Genomic DNA, 20941 nt, shown 5'->3' on the forward strand with positions numbered 1-20941 from the left:
GATGCAGCTTGAATTCATGTGAAGGAAGTGGTTAGGAGGCGATGCTTAAGGTCATCAGATGACCAGCTTGGTTGGTAGCCGTTAGTGAACATAAAGCGTTCAAGATACAACATGCCACTTTTGCTAGAAACATTCAAGGAGCAAAGACCATATACGCGAATGCTTTTAAAGACCAAATTCAATCCCCTAGAATCAACTAAAGCCAGGTTCCGATGACAAATCATGAACAGCCAGAGCAACAATGTTATTACCTTTCTCCAATGGAGTCTTCGACCATTGAGTAGCGGGCAAACAAACATAGTTTGACACTGCTACGACATGGATAGTGTTACAGAGGGCCTCGGCTTACTAATTTCCCCATCTCGAGAAGAGCATATTAGTTTAGATCGATTTTGGGCTAATGGGCCTATCTTGGAAAACCCTAGGTTCCCTAGAGAGAAGCACCATGGGAATTGGTTCTGTCGGCCGCCCGAGTTTAGCGGAGATTGCTGCGGTGCAGGGGTGTTCTCCGGTGAGTGAGTGCTCGGCGGGGATAATTGGTGGCCGCGGCAGGGGTCGTCATTGATATCGAAGTCCACTGGGGAAAATACTAGATTTTGAACCGATTGCCAAGATGAGCAGAGACTGTGATAGTTGCCCGGGAAAAACAGAGAAGAAAGTATCTCTGGTGAGTGATAGAGCGGTGGGAACAACTGGTGCCTTCGGTTTAATTCGACGATGAGATCTAAGTCCACTGGGGAAAATCCTAGATCCACGATGGATTGCCGTAGAGAGGGATGAATCGATTGGCTTCCCGAGATTTCCGAACAGAGATTCTCCGGAGAGTGGAAGCACGGAGGGAGCATGTGATGGTCATAGTTTGGATCGGGAGAAATTTTTAGTAGGGTTTGATAAAATTTAAAAAAGGGGGAAAATTGAAGAAAAGACTTGAAATAAAGCAAACAAAGAGGGCCAGAGAAGAACTGAGCAGATGAAGAGACGATTGGATCCCGACGCCTGTGAGCAAAAAGTTCACCGACGTCGGAAGGTGAGGTTGGGAGAGTGTCCTCAATAGTCATGTCTGGGAGCGTGCTTTACTGTTTTTTTTAGTGGCCTACTGTCACGGATTAATCAGTTAATCTATATTTTTTGTATACTATCATTTTAGTTTTAAGTTATATATTAGTATTTAAGGAATATGGATAGATTTATTAATAATTGGTTTCTAAGTTAAAAAATGTACGATTCTAATATAAGAGACTTAGATGCTAGAGCCAAAGACCCTCATCTTAAAACTTTGAGTTTGCAAACGCATAGTCACGCTTTTGCCACAAAAAATCGTGACTAACATAAGCTGGTCACGAATTAGCTACTAAAGTAAAACAGAAAATGCCTACTAGATGTCGCTATATTATATTGTTACTTAGCTACTTAATTTCATGGCTACTTAGCCACAAGTTAATCACGTAGAAATTAGAGCATTTTCGTGGCTATTCCGCTCAATTATCCAACCCATCAGACGTAATGGATGAAAATTTAACAAGATGTCGCTATATAATTGTTAATTCTCATAAAATTAAAATTCCAGGGTTACATTAATCTAATTGATGTATTTAGATAGATATATTAGGTCAGCATGCTCTTTGGATCACATGATTCTTTAAGGATAAAAGCGGAAACAATAGGCTGATTATTAACTTTAATAATGTGAATGAACAAATTGATTTGCTATAGATACATCAAAACAAGTAGAATCAACATTTATTCAATTAAAAACTGAAAATAGGAGAATTCAAAGAATCTTAATCAGAGATTAAAAAAAACATCGAAAAAAAGATAAAAACATTATAACCAATCAAAGGGTGGATACTGGATAGAGAATCAATTAAGCACATACAAAGCCAGAAGGGACCTTCTTGCCACAAACATTGAGAAGAAGGCTAAGAGAGATAGGAACATTAAGATTAATGCCTAAAACATTAGCCTTTAGGGCTGTGCAGAGACAAGCTGCGGCCTCAAGATCAACCAAACCGTTGAGGAGCGAGCAGCAAGGTTTGACTGGTGGTGTGCCTAACTCGATTTTGAGAAGATCCTTGAGGACATTGGCGCAAACACCGAGCTTGAGAGTGTCTATTGGGCAGCTTCCAGTGGAGGAATGGCTGGGAGTAGGCTTTGGCTTAGGCTTGGGTTTAGGGACTGGACTGCAGCCACCACCACACGCGGTGGTCAACGTGAAGAAGAGGATGCTAAATGTGAGAAAAATGACAAGGGAGGCTGACATTTTTGAAGCCATCTCTCGAAGTATATATTTCTATTTTAGATAAGAAGTTCTAAAGAAAGAAGTGTTGCTAAAGAGAGTGGTGAAGATAAATGAAGAGATTGATCATCTATTTATATTAGGATTGTAAGGGGCTGGTCTGTTAATTAAAGTTGTCATTACTATATAATTTTGAGGAATTATCAAAGGAATGTACATTTAAGTAACAGTAGTCAATGGATCTTTGTTTTCTTATGTGGTAAAGATATATATTTCATTTCAGTCATGGGGGTACGTGGGTGGTGGTTGTATAATATCGCATCAAATGAATTGGCGTATACAGATTTTATGGATTTGTACAATTTGTATTCAATATTGAACATGGTTACCAAAACAAGCTTTAAATAAGAAGCGATGCATATCATATGTGTTTAATAATTACTCATAAGTCCCATGTGTAGTCATATATGTGATTTAGCTGGCGATTTTGTTTGAAAATTAGTAATTTGGAACTTTCTGACAAGAAAAACTCTGGCTTTCACTGTTTTATTGGCTTTATCCTTCTCGTTTGGATTATAAAAACTTGTATGCATAATTGTTCTTTTTTTTTTGTTTTTTTTTCAATCTAACATTAATTAAAATAAAACTCCTCAATCAGCCTTCTCATTGGTCGTCCTTGGGAACTTGGAAAGGCTTGGAAAGGGTAAAAGGAGGCAAGGAGACACTAAGCACCTGGAACTCATCAAGAAGCGTTGAGAAAGCCGGTCACTTCTCCGGAGCTTGCAACATCGAAAGTAACTCTGCAAAATCTGTCTCGAACCTCCGGCAATCAATCCCTCTGGAAAGGATACACTCCATCGCCCACAACAATGCTTCTAGCTCTGAATGGAGAGGGGATGCACTGCAACGTTGACATCTGGTGCCCATAACCAAAGTTTGATTCTCACCATCACCACACCACCATCGTAAACCTAAATGTGTTTCCGTAGCTTTCCACGAACCATCAACTTGACAATGAATTAACAACTCCGGATCATGCGAGGAATCCGTCATAACGGAATCAATACTTGGAGCTATTTGGGCTTCCTCCCACCACAATTGTTCAGGTAAAGCCTAATTAATGATATCTATTAGCTCTGATTGTAACCCTTGGAAAACTTTTTTATTTCTATCTTTCCATAAGAACCAGACCAGACACGGTATCGAACTATGAGTAACGCCTAAAGCCATAGGGGTTAAACTTTTGCCATATATGAAGTCCAAGTTTGAATAAAGCGAACCAGACAGGAGCTTGTCCGTGTCTGAGCCATCAAAAATCCTCTCCCAAATATGGCGGGAAAGAGGACACTCAAATAAACTATGATTAATAGACTCTTCCTCTAAGTCACATCGCTTACATACCGTATCACAATTAACTCCCCGAGAGGCTAATCGCACCATCACCGGAAGAGAGTCCGATGCGATCTGCCAGAAAAAGTGTTTGATTTTAGACGGTACCTGAAGATCCCAAGCCTTTTCCTTCAAGTCATTTAAGTTGGGACCATAATCAATTTCAGTCTTCATAGCTTGAGCTACCTTATAACCTGACTTAACCGAGTACCGACCAGATTGTGTATAATGCCACACCAATCGATCTGGTCTAAGAGATTTGCTAATAGGCAAACTCAGAATTATTTTGAATATCCTCCGGATCCATATATTCCTGAAGGATAGGTAAATGCCATTCTTTAGTCCGTGGATTAATCAAATGGTTTACCATTAGATTTGGGTGTAGTAGTCGTCCCCTACCATTTGCAGGTCGAGGATGTTGACCAGGGATCCAGGGGTCACGCCAAACCGAAATGTTGAACCTTGACCCAATTTTCCAACGGGCACCTTTTCCACTAAACTTTTAGTTGAGAAAATACTTCTCCACCCAAAAGAGGGAGAATAAGGTTTTTTGCCATCAACGGGTGTTTATTCCTGAAATATCGTCCTCTAAAAACTTGAACAAATAAGGAATTCAGAAACTGAATTAAACGCCAATACTGTTTAGCCAATAAAGCGTCATTAAAAGTCTCCAAATCCCGAAAACTCAAACCTCCCTCAGCTTTATATGTACACATTTTATCCCAAGCCACCCAGTGGAGCCCCCGATCTTTCCCAACAGAACTCCACTAGAAATTTGAAATCGCACTCGTCAATTTGGTTGTTAACCCTTGAGGGAGTTTGAAGCAAGACATAACGTGCGTAGGAAGGGCCAAAGCCACCAACTTTGGTAGAACTTCCTTCCCACCCTTAGATAAAAAATTTGCTGTCCAACCATTCACCCGATCATTCAACCTATCTCGAACGTAACCGAAGACTTGAACTCTCGATCCGCCGAGATTCTCTGGAATTCCCAAATAGGAACCCATACCCCCTTCCTTCGAGATTCCAATGACAGATTTTACCCTGTCCTTGACCTCTGAAGACACTTTTTTACCAAACATAAATGAGGAGTTATCTAAATTTACCTCCTGGTCGGAGGCTTTACCATAGTTACCTATAATATCCATAACCGTTGAACATTGTTCTTCATCCGCTTTCCAAAAGAACAGACTATCATCCGCAAACAACAAGTGAGAAATATGGGGGGAATCTCGAGCAATCTTAATACCTGAGATCTTTTCCTCCCTCTCAGCTGTTTTGATATTCGCTATCAACACTTCAGTACAGAGAATAAACAGATAAGGGGATAAAGGATCCCCCTGTCGCAGACCCCGTTTTGGCGATATGGAGCCACGGGGTTGACCATCAATCAACACTTGGTAGGATACCGAACTCACACACCACATTATCCAAGTGATCCATCTGGAATCAAAACCTAGCCTTATGAGGACTGCCTTCAAAAAATACGATTCAACTCGGTCATAGGCCTTACTCATATCAGTTTTGAAAGCAAAAAATTCTGAACTGCACATCCTATTGGTCTGTAAACCATGAAACATCTCTTGTGCGACCAGAATATTATATGTGATTAACCGATCAGAAACAAAGGCCGATTGTGTTTCAGAAATAATCGAGGGCAGAATCTTTTTTAACCGAAAACAAAGAATCTTCGATATGATCTTATAACTTACATTACACAAACTAATAGGCCTGAATTCTGCCATCCTTTTAGGCATTTCAACCTTTGGAATCAGACAAATATTAGTGTCATTAATTCTGGGATCAAAACTACCAGTCCGAAAGAAATCCCTAACCAGGGAAACTAGATCCCCTTTAAGATGAGGCTAGAACCTCTGAAAGAAAAGTGCGGTCATCCCATCCGGTCCCAGAGTCTTCTCTGGGTGCATAGAAAATAAGGCCTTACAAACTTCGATCTCTGAGATATCCTTAGTTAGCTCCCCATTCATACGCTCTGTAACAAAAGGATTGACCGCTTGTACCATCTCTAAAAAACCACAGACATCCGGTTGTGCAAAAAGACTATTGAAATACTCTGACGCAATCCTCTCCATACCCACACTCGATTCATCCCAAACATCCTCTGAATCAAACAGCCCTACAATCTTGTTCCTAACCCTCCTCTGTTTAGTAGAAGCATGAAAAAAACTAGTATTCTTATCTCCAACCCGCAACCAAAATTTACGACTTTTCTGTTGCCAATACAATTCCTCATCATAATAAGCATCTTTTAATTTCATCTCAATAATCTGAATTTTCGCTTGCGAAATAGAGTCATCTCTTTTAGCTTCCTCTAAAGCCGTCTTTAGTGAAGATATAAGAGTTTTGCCATTAGGAACATTCTGCTTTCTCCACCATGAAATAGAATTCCTACAATTTTTGATCTTCTCCACAAACACCGGTATCCTAAAGTTTCTGGTACGATTCCATCCCGATTCTACGGCCGTAGAAAACCCCTCTTTCCCCATCCAACGCTTATTAAAACGAAATTGACGGAAGCGCCGACCTCCAGATCTTGCACAAGAGACTAAGATAGGGCGATGATCAGAACCTATCATATCCAGATAATCCACTTGCGAACAAGGAAAAAGCGAATGCCAATCGTCATTCCCTAGAGCGCGATCCCACCTACACCGGACCACCTGGTTATTACAGCGATTACCTCGCCAGGAAAGTAAATCCCCATAACACGGAAATTCTAACATACCACACTCACGGATTATAGAGATAAAGGGAATGAAGGATGAAGCCGGTCTTATTGCACCTTCCGATTTTTCATGATTACCGACTAGTTCATTAAAATCACCAATCATAAACCATTGATCCTTCCAATTTGAGCCAATTTGAATTAAGTTGTCCCAAACCTCCTGTCTACACCCGAGCACAGGATCACCATATACGAAAGAAATATAAAGGACTTGAGATCCCAAAAAGGCTATAACATCTATTAACCGGTCATACGCATCAAGAACTTCAAGTTTTATATTATTATTATAAAAAATAGCTAACCACCACTCGACCCACAAGGTTCAACCGTATACAAATGATAATAATGAAATTTATGCTGGAACTTTTGTAAATAAGAAAAACATCTTTTTGTTTCTGACAAAAATAAAATATCTCGTTTATTCTGCTTCCATAAATCCTGTAAATAATTCTCTGTCAGATCCGCACCAATGCCATGACAGTTCCAACTCATAATCTTCACGTTTGAGCCGGCGGTTTCGGGAGAGCCACCATCCCTTTCTTCTGTTTGATGGTGTTCTTCTGATTTGGCCTGACAGCCTCTCTATTCTTACCCACGTCACCTGCAGATTTCAACAACAAAGCTTTAGCTAACAACCATTTACCCGGTGAAGCAAGAGCTACAGCATGTCGTTTATCCCCCCTACCACCCCTAGACCCAGAGCAACCAAACCTCTTAACCTTAATAACTTTAGAATTTCCCAATTCAATATCTTTCATAGCCTGATTAACAATCCCCAAATCCTCAACAAAGGAAGAAGAATTAGAAACAGTACCTTGTGTAGCCTCGTCTGCGGACTCCGACACGCCCTTCTCCATATCCGTCTGAACACCATCATCATCAGCATCAGTATCCTCAACCTGACCCGTAGCCTCACTCTCCTGGTACTCCCCATCTTCGAGTAAGTCATCAGAATTCACCGAGAAACCAGCCTCGATGTCACCACCACTCATCCCATTTACATTCTCCATTAGTGAATCCTTCTCCCGATCCACCAAATCATCAGCCGTAGGGATGACTGATTCTTATGCAACATTAACCTGCGAATCAACCTTCTGTTTCGCCTGATACAGGGGTTTTGGCCAAGCAGGACCATTCCCTTTTCTAGAGGAATGCGAACGTAACTGGTGAACCATGGAAGTACCAGCACCCTCTCTAGCCTCTGCATATCGCCCATAACCCCGTTGCTGACCCAAATCTCCCTGATTCTTAGTCTGATATCTAAAGCCATTCTTTGAACTCTCACCAAAACGCATCTGCTGTTGATTTCTGTCTCGAGAAGATTCTGAATTAAAGTCTAGAGACCGCTTAGCAAATTTCCTTGGCTTTTCCCAGCCACCCTCAAAATGTTGAACATTCGGATTTAGCAAAGGTTGGTTCCACAAACCTCCCCTCCTCTCAGCGACGTCCCCCTGACCACGACCCCCCTCATTCTTACTTAACTCTAGACAGACTTTCACATCATGTGTGAGCCTTAAAAAATGGGTGCAATAACCAAACAACTTTTCATACTCTAGCTAGGCCACCACCTCATCACCAGTATTAAACGGGACCAGCAGATGGAAAAAACCGTTGATAGTCACCAATAGACTACCATTTTACTCATCAACATCACGAAGTATCCCCACCTTCTTACCAATAGGTTGCAGGGTAGCAATCTCCCAGAAATGCATAGGGATCCCCGATACTTTAACCCAAAAGCTAATGGCAGAGGGATAAGTATCTGAGATAATAGGTTCCCATCGAACCAAAGATAACATCCAATTATCGAAGTGGTAAGGACCATTCCTTAACACACCTTGAAGGTCTTCCTCTGTCTCAAAGTTAAACTGAAAAGTATCCCGACCCAAATCAGCACCTTCCATCCTATCCTCAAGCTTCCAGATCTTTGGCAAATTAGCCACCAATGATTCCATCCGCTGCACCGCAGGATTCATCAATCTCCCAATGAGGGTGAGAGAGAACTGGTGGATCATTTCTTTCTAGCTAAAAGTTATCACTCTTTCTTTTTCCGCATAATTGTTCTATATCATTAACATTTTAAAGCTTTCAACAATTTACGGTGAAATATCATAGTTAACATTTAAAAATCTGTTGACAGTTAATTAATTTATTTGGCAACCAGTATATAAATGACACTTTAAATTATTTGCAGTATAACAGATATTTTAAATTACCCATTCTTTTGTAGGGTTGTTGATTCTATTTTGTCATTAATATAGTAAAATTATTTTTGATAATGCTACTATGTTTGTAGTGATCCGTACTAAAAAATAAAAACCCAAATAAAAATTTTGAGAAAAGATTTAAAAGGAAGTCAGAAAGAATGAGAAGAAAAAATAAAGAGAACAGCCAAAAGATTTTTGAAGAAATATAAATATGTCAAAAACGATTCGGTGGCCAATGTCGGACAAAAGAGCCATCGAACCAACAGAATAGATGATCGACGTTTCAGATATTTTTTTCCAGTAGAAACTCTTTAGAACTACAAAGAAGAGGAACCATCGAGGCAAAAATAAATAAGAGGAAGGACCATCAAAAATACCAAAAAGCCAGCGATGGTACTAACAGTGATAGTACTGATAGCCATTAGAACGACATATTTGATGATGGCGTTAGACGCATGAACATTTTAATGTCCTTAGTCGAAGAATATCGAAGTACTTAGTAAAGTGCAAACCCGAAACGCGAAATTTTCGAACAAGGTCGATAAGTTCTAACCCATGGTCGAGGAACGTAGTCGAAAACATGAAAGGAAAACAAGTAAAAAGAATATAAACCACATTAGCGCAAAAGGATCGAAGGAGGATCGATATTTGATGTCATGATCAAAGAATCGCACCACATGCAAAACTGTAACATCCGTGTTCCGGGATTATATTTTGGGTTGTGTTGATTAAATCAAAAGAATGGATTTTAATTAATTTTGGTTTAATTAAATTCTGCTTTAATCTAATTAAACAAAAGCCCTAGTAGTCTTTCTAAAAGTGACGCCTCCCTTTCCTTTTTGTGGATTGTTGACACTGGATTCTCAGAGAAAGAGAGAGAGAGAGCGAAGGTCGATTTTGTGTGAAGGAGAAGAGAAAGAGATCAACAAATATCTTAGAAAGAAGGAGAAGGAGCAGAATCGTTAGGGTTTGTGAAGAAACAGTTTTGACATATCAAATTGTTGTCAAAGTTTCGTGAGACATGTTTTCTCTGTCGCGAGTTGGGACCATCAGGGATTGTAGTTGAGATCGTGGTCTTTTCTGGTTTCTGATCGGCACGATATTTTGTGGCAAGCTTTTTGATGTCTTGGGCTAGCTTTCCACCGGAGGGATTTGTTACTTAACGGTTGATTTTTATTTTAGGGTTTCTGCTTTGAGACTGTTCTTTTCTGATATTTCTGTTCAGTTTGCTTTTGGTTGTGTGACTTGTTGTAGGACGTTTCTGGAATGTTTGAGACACGAGGAGAGTCTCTCCTGGCAATATTTGTTGTTAGAATCAGCTTGTTAAGGTGAGTGCGGGACCATGAGCTTATCTAAGCGATTGGGTTGTGTGACTTGTTGTGTGTGATGATGTGTAGGTGTGGTGAATGTGTTATTGGGTGATCTGTTCAATGACTAGTTTGTTATGTTTTATTTGTGGTTGTACTCTTGATTTGCTTGTGTGTATAGCTTGTAGATGGGAGGATCGCCTCACTGGGTATTTCTGGTAATACTCATGCATCTCATTGTGTTTGTGGTGAAGGTAATACATGTGTAGCGTGGAATCATGGCGATGAAGAGGAGGATGATCTAGGGTTTCGGTTGTTGTGTTGTGTTTATGTTATTTTGTTGTTGGAACCATGTTAGAAGTATGCTAGGTTGCTGGTTTATATTGGTTATGATTGGTATTGTTTTATATTAAATTGGAGTTGGTTTGGTTTGTCTTCCGCTGTGCATGTTAATTTGTTGTTGGTTTATTGTTTGGGTTGTAATTAAATATTATGGGGTATTTAAATATATTATTATTATTTAAAAAAATGGGTCGCGCTGTTTCACTTTGGTATCAGAGCCCTTACGGTTCTAGGGTGGGTTAAGGATGGTTTAGAGCGGTTTAAGAAATTTAATTGGTTGAATTATTTTCCTGTTCTTTGATGCATGATGTTGTGTGATGGAATTGATTATGAGTATTTAGTCAATTTGCATGAGGTATGGAGTCCTAGTATCATCCTCTTCGAGCCTTCAATGAGATTCTATGGTAAGTTATTTTGTGTGTTGTTAGTCGTGTAGTGTTTTTAGCTTCTATGTGGGAATTGCAGTTGGCTATTGACAAGTTGTTGGAAAGTGGGGGATCACGCCGGTATCGGGAAGTACTGTTGGCGGTGATTTGTGAAAGTAAATGTGTTGGACATGGATTTCCAAGAAGTTAAGATGGAGACATACTTTGTCCAGGATGGCTGGAGTGCCACTGTTTAGCAAGTTAGTAATTCGCATGCTGGTCAGGTGGGGGCTTGAGGGTGTGGCCGGTGTGCTTATTGTTGTTGCTGGAGGTCCAGCGGATGCTGGGAGTGTGACAACAGGTTTTGCTCTGACCGAAATGACCATATTGCGATGGTGGTGGTGATATTTCGGTGAGGGAATATGGTGGTTGGTAGGACATTGCGATGTTTTACGCAAACCACATGAGGTAGTTCTGGTCAGGAGATGCTTTTAGACGTTATGACTTGTTTGCTCACGGGGAGATGATTAGTTCTCCTGGAGAGATGAGTAGTTCTCCAGAGGAGATTATTAGTTCTCCTGAAGGGATGATTAGTTCCCCTGGTGTACCGCATGCTTGAGGGGTTGCGACTATGAGAGCGGAAGAGGAGATGATTAGTTCTCCTAGAGGATGATTAGTTCTCTGGATGGGATAAGTAGTTTTCCTGGTACCAAGGTCTCGAGGGTGAAGATCAAAGACTGAGACGGTATGGCTCGGGGACGACGGTCTGAGAGAGCTGGCGGTGCAGTTCGAAGGTTGCGACCTGAGAATGTATGAGTGAGGGAGCAAAGAATGTCTAGGACATGGATATGAACATAGTGATTGGATGTAGACCTCGGAGGTCGGGAGTGATATCGAGTTTTGGGTTGTGCTGACCAGTGGGGTCAGAGTTTTGGGGACCATTAGGTCACGGGAGTGTGCGGGTCTATGCGACAGTTGCATGGAGAAACCATGGCTGACCTTGTTTAGTCCGGTCGGAGGATTTTGCGGCCATGGTGATGGTTGCACAAAGGTCATTAACGGACAGACGGTGTTGCGGGATTCGAGGACGAATCCTTGTTGGTGGGGGAGAATTGTAACATCCAAGTTCCAGGATTATATTTTGGGTTGTATTGATTAAACCAAAGGAGTGGATTTTAATTTATTTCGGTTTAATTAAATTCTTGTTTGATCTAATTAAACCAACAGCCCTAGTAGTCTTTCTAAAAGTGACGCCTCCTTCTGCTTTTTGTGGATTGTCGACACTGGAGTCTGAGAGAAAGAGAGAGAGAGCCTTGGTCGATTTGGTGTGAAAGAGAAGAGAAAGAGATCAACAAAGCTTGATCTTAGAGAGAATTAGAAGGAGCAGAATGTTAGGGTTTGTGAAGGAGCAGAATGTTAGGGTTTGTGAAGAAACAGTTTCGACATATCAAATCGTTGTCAAAGTTTCATGAGACACGTTTTCTCAGACGCGAGTTGGGACCATCGAAGATTGTAACTGAGATTGTGGTCTTGTCTAATTTCTGATCAACACGAGACTTTGTGGGAAGCTTTGGGATGTCTTTGGCTAGCTTTTCACCGGAGGGATTTGTTAGTTAACTGTTGATTTTCTATGAATCGAACCTTAAACAATTTGGTCATTGATGGATTAATCAGTTAATCTATATTTTTTGTATACAATCATTTTAGTTTTAAGATATATATTAGTATTGAAGGAATATGGATATATTTATTATATTTTTTAATATAAGAGACTTAGATGATAGAGCCAAAGATCCTCATCTTAAAACTATGAGTTTGCAAACGCATAGTCACGCTTTTGCCACAAAAAATCGTGACTAACATAAGCTGGTCACGAATTAGCTACTAAAGTAAAATAGAAAATGCCTACTAGATGTCGCTATATTATATTGTTACTTAGCTACTTAATTTCATGGCTACTTAGCCACAGGTTAATCACGTAGAAATTAGAGCATTTTCGTGGCTATTCCGCTCAATTATCCAATCCATCAGACGTAATGGATGAAAATTTAACAAGATGTCGCTATATAATTGTTAATTCTCATAAAATTAAAATTCCAGGGTTACATTAATCTAATTGATGTATTTAGATAGATATATTAGGTCAGCATGCTCTTTGGATCACATGATTCTTTAAGGATAAAAGCGGAAACAATAGGCTGATTATTAACTTTAATAATATGAATGAACAAATTGATTTGCTATGGATACATCAAAACAAGTAGAATCAACATTTATTCAATTAACAACTGAAAATAGGAGAATTCAAAGAATCTTAATCAGAGATAAAAAAAAAACAACAAAAAAAGATAAAAACATTATAACCAATCAAAGGGTGGATATTGGATAGAGAATCAATTAAGCACATACAAAGCCAGAAGGGACCTTCTTGCCACAAACATTGAGAAGAAGGCTAAGAGAGATAGGAACATTAAGATTAATGCCTAAAACATTAGCCTTTAGGGCTGTGCAGAGACAAGCTGCGGCCTCAAGATCAACCAAACCGTTGAGGAGCGAGCAGCAAGGCTTGACTGGTGGTGTGCCTAACTCGATTTTGAGAAGATCCTTGAGGACATTGGCGCAAACACCGAGCTTGAGAGTGTCTCTTGGGCAGCTTCCAGTGGAGGAATGGCTAGGAGTAGGCTTTGGCTTAGGCTTGGGTTTAGGGACTGGACTGCAGCCACCACCACACGCGGTGGTCAACGTGAAGAAGAGGATGTTAAATGTGAGAAAAATGACAAGGGAGGCTGACATTTTTGAAGCCATCTCTCGAAGTATATATTTCTATTTTAGATAAGAAGTTCTAAAGAAAGAAGTGTTGCTAAAGAGAGTGGTGAAGATAAATGAAGAGATTGATCATCTATTTATATTAGGATTGTAAGGGGCTGGTCTGTTAATTAAAGCTGTCATTACTATATAATTTTGAGGAATTATCAAAGGAATGTACATTTAAGTAACAGTAGTCAATGGATCTTTGTTTTCCTATGTGGTAAAGATATATATTTCATTTCAATCATGGGGGTACGTGGGTGGTGGTTGTATAATTTCGCATCAAATGAATTGGCGTAGTTGTTCAAAAAAACAAAAATGAATTGGCGTATAAAGATTTTATGGATTTTGCACATTTTGTAATCAAAATTGAACATTGTTACCAAAACAAGCTTTAAATAAGAATCGATGCATATATGTGATTTAGCTGGCGATTTTGTTTGTAAATTAGTAATTTGGATTTTTTTCTGACCAGAAAAAGTCTGGCTTTCACAATTTTATTGGCTTTATCCTTCTCGTTTGGATTATAAAAACTTGTATGCATAATTGTTCTGTATCATTAACATTTTTAAACTGTCAATTATTTACTGTGAAATATCATAGTTAACATTTTAAAATCAGTTGACAGTTAATTTATTTGGCAACCAGTATATAAATGATACTTTAAATTATTTGCAGTATATTTAACATATGTTTTAAATTACCGATTCTTTTATAGGGTTGTTCATTATATTTTGTAATTTATATTTTTTATTATGCTACTATGTTATTATGTTCTTTAATTAAATGCTGTTAGAAACACTTGGGTAGTGAGTTCGATTCAGACAATTAAGCTATAAGTACCGTCCAGAGTATTATGTGATATTGACATTTTCCTTTAAAAACAGTATTTCCATTTATATAACTTTTTCTCTTTGAACAAATATATATAACATCATGTTTTGAATTATTATATTTTTTATCTCATCATCATAAAAGTCTTAATCTTATTCGTGAAATTCTTAGGCATGAATTTGGATGTTAGACAAAAGTCACAAAACCAGATCGAAAACATACATAGAAAATATGAATACATTGTAACTATGTTGGGCAGCGAAATCCATCGGGAAGGGTTCGTCCACAGGCGTCAAGGGCCAAGTTAAGGTGAATAGGAGTGTCGATGGTGATGCCAAGAATGCTAAGCTTAAGTGCAGTGCAAAAGCAAAGCGCAACATCAAGATCAATTAGACCAAAGAGAATAGAGCAACAAGGTCTCATTACTGGTGCACCGAGATTCAAGTTGATGAGGTTGAGAACATTTGCGCATGTCGAGAGTTTGAGAGCGTCTCTTGGGCAAGTACTGTCTGCGGAAACCGGGGTAATGATAAGGTTGAGGAAGAGAATATTGCTCACAAGGAATAAAGCAAGGGTAGTTGAGTTCTTTGGAGCCATTGTCATCCCGATCTTGTGTTTCCAAATCTTTCTATATGTTAGTGAGTTACTTTGAGTTATGTAGCATATATATAAATGAAGGGAGATGAATGGTATTTATAGTGTTTGAAATGTTCATTGGTTTGATTCTAAATAAGTGATTTAAATCAGTTATTTATAGTGACTACATATAAATGTTCGTTTACTTTATAAACTACATAAAGTTAATTAAAAATGAGCTCGTCTAGTTAATTTGTACATATACTAATCGGTCGAAAAATTCCTAGAATGCAGAGACATGATAGATATAAATAATCCAGTTAGGTTTTCTTGTTCGGTTGTTTATTTTTGCTTATTCTGCTTACAGATAAAGTTCATATATCGATGTTGACCCAACATTTGGTATTCTTTTACATTAATATAGAATAGACAATGAAAATGTTATGATTTTTAACAACAAAAAAAAATGTTTGTTATGAGTGGTTCTGTTCCGATATGTGTATTTTCTTGGTTTAGAGCCTCAAACTTACATATGCTCAGCTCAGTGTTTTGTTTAAATTCGGATTATAACACTATGGTGATACTTGTACAACTAGATACTGATCCATGTTGTATAGTGCGGAAAATATTTAGATAAATTTAAATAGTTACAAAATAATAATAAACAATTATTTATTATATATATTTTATAATGTTATATATTTAATTTACTTAGGTTCATACACGGAGTTTGACATGTAGTTAGTACGACTATTTTGGTTTGGGTACATTATCAAAATTCATTAATTATAAATTCGGTAAAAACTAAAAGAAACCCCAACAAAACCTATATTTATCCGTGATACAGTATCAAAAATTGATGCAATAGACATCTTAATATACAAAACTTACAATAGTGATTGGTGTTAATATTAACACCATTGTAGTTATTGGTATAATATTTTAGTATATATTAACTTAATGAACCAAATTTACAATTAGATTATGTATATGTATATTGTCAAAGTTTTTATTTATAGATTAAAATTCTCTTTTTTGTATAGGTTTGATTAGATCCGAATTTGCAAACATTGGGATGAATGTTGAATCTGAGCAATATGTGTAAAACCCAAAAGAGAGGAATGAGGTAAATTCTCTCTTTTTTATTATTATTTTTTTTTTTATAAATTGTCTTTATAGAGTAGATTTTGATATGAATACAGTATTGTTTACGTAGGGAATTTTGTATAATAAAATTAAATTTTAGCGAATTAAATAGTTTGTTATTGTTTTAAAGATTTCTGAAACAATAAATTGAATCTGTTAAATAATTAAATAAGATCAAAATATTATTTTATTACTTTGTAAACCAGTATAATCTTTTTCGTTGTTAGTTATTAACTTTACTAGAGATTTTGACGTTGAGTCTCCGGTGGACAATTTCTTTAAAGAATTTGTCGGGATCTCGAATCTCCCTGTTAAAGATAACGGTAACTCTTAACCATTGCATAAAATCTCATTCAATTCATTTTTTTGTTTTTGAAAACAAAACCCTAATTAATTGATTTGTTTCATCAAAGCCACGGCCATGGTGACCATGGAAGATGGGAATTTGGAGGGAGAACCACCACGACATTGGGACCAAGGTTAGGCAAGCTCAGGCCTCGACCTGCTTCTCAAACCACTTCTTGAACCTTGCCTTCATCCTCGCCTCTGGCTCCCAAGTCTCCTTGATGCGGACATCGATCCTACCAACCATACCATTGAACCAGATCCTGTACCACATCCTGTACCAGAAGTACGAGAAGGCCCTATGACACGATCAAAGGCTAAACAGTTAAGGATGAGGTTTAACCTAGCCGTTCAAGACATCCTAAGCTCCCTAGAGCTGAAGGACGTCAACTGGTCTGTACCACCATCGTGCCGCCACAACATATATGATCACATTGCCGAGGAAGAGCTTGCTGAAGCCTTCACCCAAATGAGCCTTGATCAAACCAGTTCCCCAGGTATGAAACCTCTTTTGGCAGGTCAAGGAACTTCAAGAAGCCAAGAGAAGACATTGGAGCTGCAAGAGACGTCTGATACAAGCTACACCTCCGAAAGCGATCAAGATAGTGAAGATCAAGACCAAGACATAGAGGACATGGATGAGCATCAAGAGACTGATCAAGATACTCTAGAGGAACTCCAGGAAGACCCCTACTTCAAGAAACAAGCCAACAAACAAATACAAGACAAGACATTGGGCCTAGATCGCATCCAGGTAAGTCCTATTCAATCTTTTCGATCCTTGTAGGTTCCACCAACCCCAACAACGGCTAGAAGGTGTGCTCATCAAGAGAGATCAAGTCTACTTTAGTATTTTCTTTAATTAGTTTATTTACTTTCCAAAAGCAATGGTTTTGTGTTTCATTTTATTTGCTTTCCTTTGTTGCATTTATTTTCGGCCTTAGGGCTAGCTGAAGGACTCTTATAAAGTCCCCCTGCAGCAGTTGTATGATTTTTTGACCTTTTGATATTAATAAAACACTGAATTTTCTTACTTCTTTTCTTTAAGTGTTCTTAAGAGAATAAGCTTGTTCTTTGTCTCGTGTGTGAGATTCCACAAGGCTAAGTTCGTGTACTGTATCAGAGACCAATCACATCTCTGTGGTGTACTTCGCTCCGCCAACACTTCCCTTTACCGATCCCACACGAGAGAAGTGACCGCCATCGTGTCAAATCTACATCATCGACCATCTTTCCTTCACAAGAGAGAAGCGATCGCTAGCTTGTGAAGCCATCATCTCTATCCGGTACAAGTCTCACCACCGAGTCTTGTATCATCTGGTATCAGAGCACAGTTCACATTGTTCCCTTGCCAGGTTTATCTCTTCCATTTACTCTCATTTGATTTGTAGCTTTTATTTTATTTAACAAAAAAAATATATATTAAGCACTTTAGTTCGTCGCAGCCTTGTCTCTAGGTTGTTTAGTTTTATTTGCAAACCTTAAATCAAAAAAAAAAAATTATTGCAGTTTGTTTCCTTAAGTCGTCTGTTTCAATCTCTATATTAGCTGTTGTACTAGTTCATCTCACATTTAAAAAAAAAAAGTTTATTTTTATTTTTTTCTTTGGGATTTCCTTTCAATTTATGTGGTACGTTGATCCTTTGTTGTTTTTGTCTAAGCGCAGATCCGTTCTAGACACTCACTATGGGAGAAAACGCACAAATACCCCAAGACGCCATGATGCAAATGATGAGAACCCTCACAGAGCAGTTGAGAGGGCTTGGCGATAGGATAGGCTGTTTGGAGCAACCTCAGCCGAGGGTTGATGATGGACCAGTCCCGGAACGTAGGAATGTCCGCAACGAGGAGGAAGAATCCCTTCACATGGATGACGATGATATTGATCCACCACCAGATCCATTACGGCGTCAACATCAGCGGAGAGAAGATCCTTTGATGCAGAACCGCGCTCGAGAGGTAGAACCACGAGAACAAAACCGAGATGTCAAACTAATACCTCTTACTTTTGCAGGAAAGTCTAATCCGGAGGTTTACATGGACTGGGAGAGACGTATGGAATACATATTCCAATGTTATGGCTATGGAGAAGCTCGAAAAGTAGTCCTCGCATCGGCGCAGCTCACCGACAATGCCTTGTCATGGTGGGATAGGACGGTAGCTGATATAAGGAGGCAGTGGTTTGCTACCATCAACAGTTGGGGAGATATGAAGTACCTCTTGAGGTTGAGGTATGTCCCTGATCATTATCAACGAGACTTACAAAAACGTTTTAGAAAATTGTCTCAGGGAACAAGGACTATGGATGAGTATTTTGAGGAGTTTGAGAAGCTCATGAACTCTTTGGAGCTAGAAGAATTGAGCGAGTCCCTAATGGCTCAATTCATTGATGGATTATAAGAGCGTATAGCCCGAAAGGTGGAGACATCGAACTACAGCATCCTACATGAACTACTTCACAAACCTGTACAAGTGGAGCAGTAAATCCAGCGTAAGATGTCTTTAAGGAATCGTACTAGAAACAAAACGCCTTGGAATGCAAGCAACAGCCGGAGCATGGACAAAGGCAAAACCGTAGACAACGACTCTAGGTTCAAGAACAAGTCTAGTGAGGCACCTAAAACCTCTAAACCCGAACCAGGTAAGTTACCTAACACTAGTCAATCTCTTACCCGTGACATTACTTGTTTTAAATGTCAAGGCAGGGGACACATGGCGAGAGAATGTCTGAACCAAAGGGTGATGATTGTCACACCTAGTGGAGACTATGATTCTCAAGATGAGCAAGATGAGTGCCAGACTGATCCGGAGAATAACATGGAGTATCCCGACGTAGGAGAACTCCTTTTGATCCAGCGTTTGCTAAGTGTACTTGTCGACCCCGAGTAGAAAGTACAATGGGAAAATATATTCCACACTCGATGCACAATCAAGAACAACGTATGTAATTTGATTATTGATGGAGGTTCTTGTACTAATGTTGCTAGCAAGTATATGGTGGACAGGTTAGGTCTTCAGAAAACAAAGCATCTGAGGCCATACAAACTTAGGTGGCTTAACGATGACAGCGAGCTGAAAATTGTTGAACAAGTTACTGTATCATTCAGCGTCGGGAAATACCAGGATCAAGTCATTTGTGATGTAGTTCCAATGAGGTCCGGACATCTTCTTCTTGGAAGACCATGGCAGTTTGATCGAGCTACAACTCACGACGGCCGAACAAACTATTACACTTTCACGCACAATGAACGTAAGTTCAACCATGCCCCTTTAAGTCCTTCTGAAGTTCATGAGTTGCAAAAACACATGAACAAAGAGGTTGAGGTAAGGACTTCTAACCTTTATTTGAGATCCAATGAAATTTGTAAAACCATGAGTGCCCAAGGCACCGTGCTACTAATGTTGTTTAAAGAATGTTTAAGTACAGGTACAAGTGAGATTGAACTACCCGCTGAAGTACAAGTTGTCCTAGATCAATACAAAGACGTGTCTCCGGAAGAGATACCCCCAGGATTACCCCCTATTCATGGCATTGAACATCAGATCGATCTTGTACCAGGATCTGCTCTACCTAACAAACCAGCTTACATAATGAATCCAGAGGAATCTAAAGAGCTAGAGAAGCAAGTGCGTGAACTCATGGACAAAGGGTACATCAGAGAGAGCCTCAGCCGGTGTGCGGTACCAGTTCTCTTGGTTCCAAAGAAGGATGGCACATGGAGGATGTGTGTAGACTGTCGAGCAATCAACAACATCACCATCAAATATCGACATCCTATCCCGAGGCTAGATGACATGTTGGACGAGTTAAGTGGTGCAATCGTCTTCTCCAAAATTGACTTGAGGAGCGGCTATCACCAGGTCCGATTGAGGGAAGGCGACGAGTGGAAAACCGCATTTAAAACCAAGCAAGGTCTCTATGAGTGGCTTGTCATGCCATTTGGGTTAACCAACGCCCCAAGCACCTTCATGCGACTAATGAACCAAGTTCTAAGGTCATTTATTGGTAAATTTGTTGTTGTTTATTTTGATGACATACTTATTTATAGTAAGTGCCATTCTGATCACATTAAACATCTAGGGTTAATTTTGAAAACGCTTCGGAAGGAAGGCCTTTATGCTAACCTAAAGAAATGCTCCTTTTGTACTGATAAGTGTGTATTCTTAGGTTTTGTAGGGAGTAAACAGGCCTACAGGTGGATGAGGAGAAGATTAAGGCAATAAGAGAATGGCCTACTCCAACTTCGATTTGACACGTTCGCAACTTTCATGGCCTCGCAAGCTTCTACAGGAGGTTTGTCAGGGATTTTAGTACAGTGGCTGGCTGCACCAATGACTGCCGTGATCAAGAAAAACGTGCCTTTATCATGGGGAGAAGCTCAAGAACAGTCTTTCAACACGTTGAAAGAGAGGCTCACACAAGCACCGGTCTTAGCCCTCCTAGATTTTGAAGTTATGTTCAAAGTAGAGTGTGATGCATCAGGCTTGGGAATTGGAGCTGTACTACATCAGATAAAAAGACCCGTGGCTTTCTTCAGTGAGAAGTTAAGTGGAGCTACGTTGAACTATCCGACCTACGATAAGGAGCTTTATGTCTTAGTTCGAGCACTAGAAACGTGGCAACACTACTTGTTATCCAA

The 20941-nt window shown here is 39.3% G+C and overlaps 2 protein-coding genes and 3 pseudogenes across 3 annotated transcripts; all 5 read right to left on the minus strand.

Annotated features, from left to right (window-relative positions):
- Nucleotides 1-1646: 1646 nt before the first annotated feature.
- On the minus strand, nt 1647-2359 carry LOC104707545 (lipid transfer protein EARLI 1 pseudogene; annotated as a pseudogene).
- Nucleotides 2360-3001: 642 nt separating this feature from the next.
- On the minus strand, nt 3002-3799 carry LOC147940318 (uncharacterized). Its single transcript, XM_087461260.1, has 2 exons — nt 3428-3799; nt 3002-3349 (listed from the first exon to the last, which is right to left on the minus strand). Exons 1-2 carry the CDS (start codon nt 3797-3799, stop codon nt 3002-3004), a joined length of 720 nt encoding a protein of 239 aa, XP_087317386.1.
- A 1691-nt stretch (nt 3800-5490) lies between these two features.
- Nucleotides 5491-6477, minus strand: LOC147940319 (uncharacterized). The gene has a single exon (XM_087461261.1). It carries the CDS (start codon nt 6475-6477, stop codon nt 5491-5493), a length of 987 nt encoding a protein of 328 aa, XP_087317387.1.
- Nucleotides 6478-12763: 6286 nt separating this feature from the next.
- On the minus strand, nt 12764-13477 carry LOC104707546 (lipid transfer protein EARLI 1 pseudogene; annotated as a pseudogene).
- Nucleotides 13478-14270: 793 nt separating this feature from the next.
- LOC109126047 (putative lipid-binding protein AIR1B pseudogene) lies at nt 14271-14944 on the minus strand (annotated as a pseudogene). The gene has a single exon (XR_015563099.1). The product of XR_015563099.1 is annotated as a putative lipid-binding protein AIR1B pseudogene (transcript).
- Between the last annotated feature and the right edge of the window lie 5997 nt (nt 14945-20941).

This window comes from Camelina sativa, chromosome 8 (assembly GCF_030686135.1).
Source record: "Camelina sativa cultivar CO46 ecotype springtype chromosome 8, ASM3068613v1".
Lineage (NCBI taxonomy): Eukaryota > Viridiplantae > Streptophyta > Magnoliopsida > Brassicales > Brassicaceae > Camelina > Camelina sativa.

Coding starts and splice junctions, on each gene's coding strand:
- LOC147940318 (XM_087461260.1), bottom strand. CDS start 3,799: ATGAAGACTGAAATTGATTATGGTCCCAACTTAAATGACTTGAAGGAA. Junction 3,350..3,427: donor ATAGTTCGATACCGTGTCTG/GTCTGGTTCTTA, acceptor ATCATTAATTAG/GCTTTACCTGAACAATTGTG.
- LOC147940319 (XM_087461261.1), bottom strand. CDS start 6,477: ATGATTGGTGATTTTAATGAACTAGTCGGTAATCATGAAAAATCGGAA.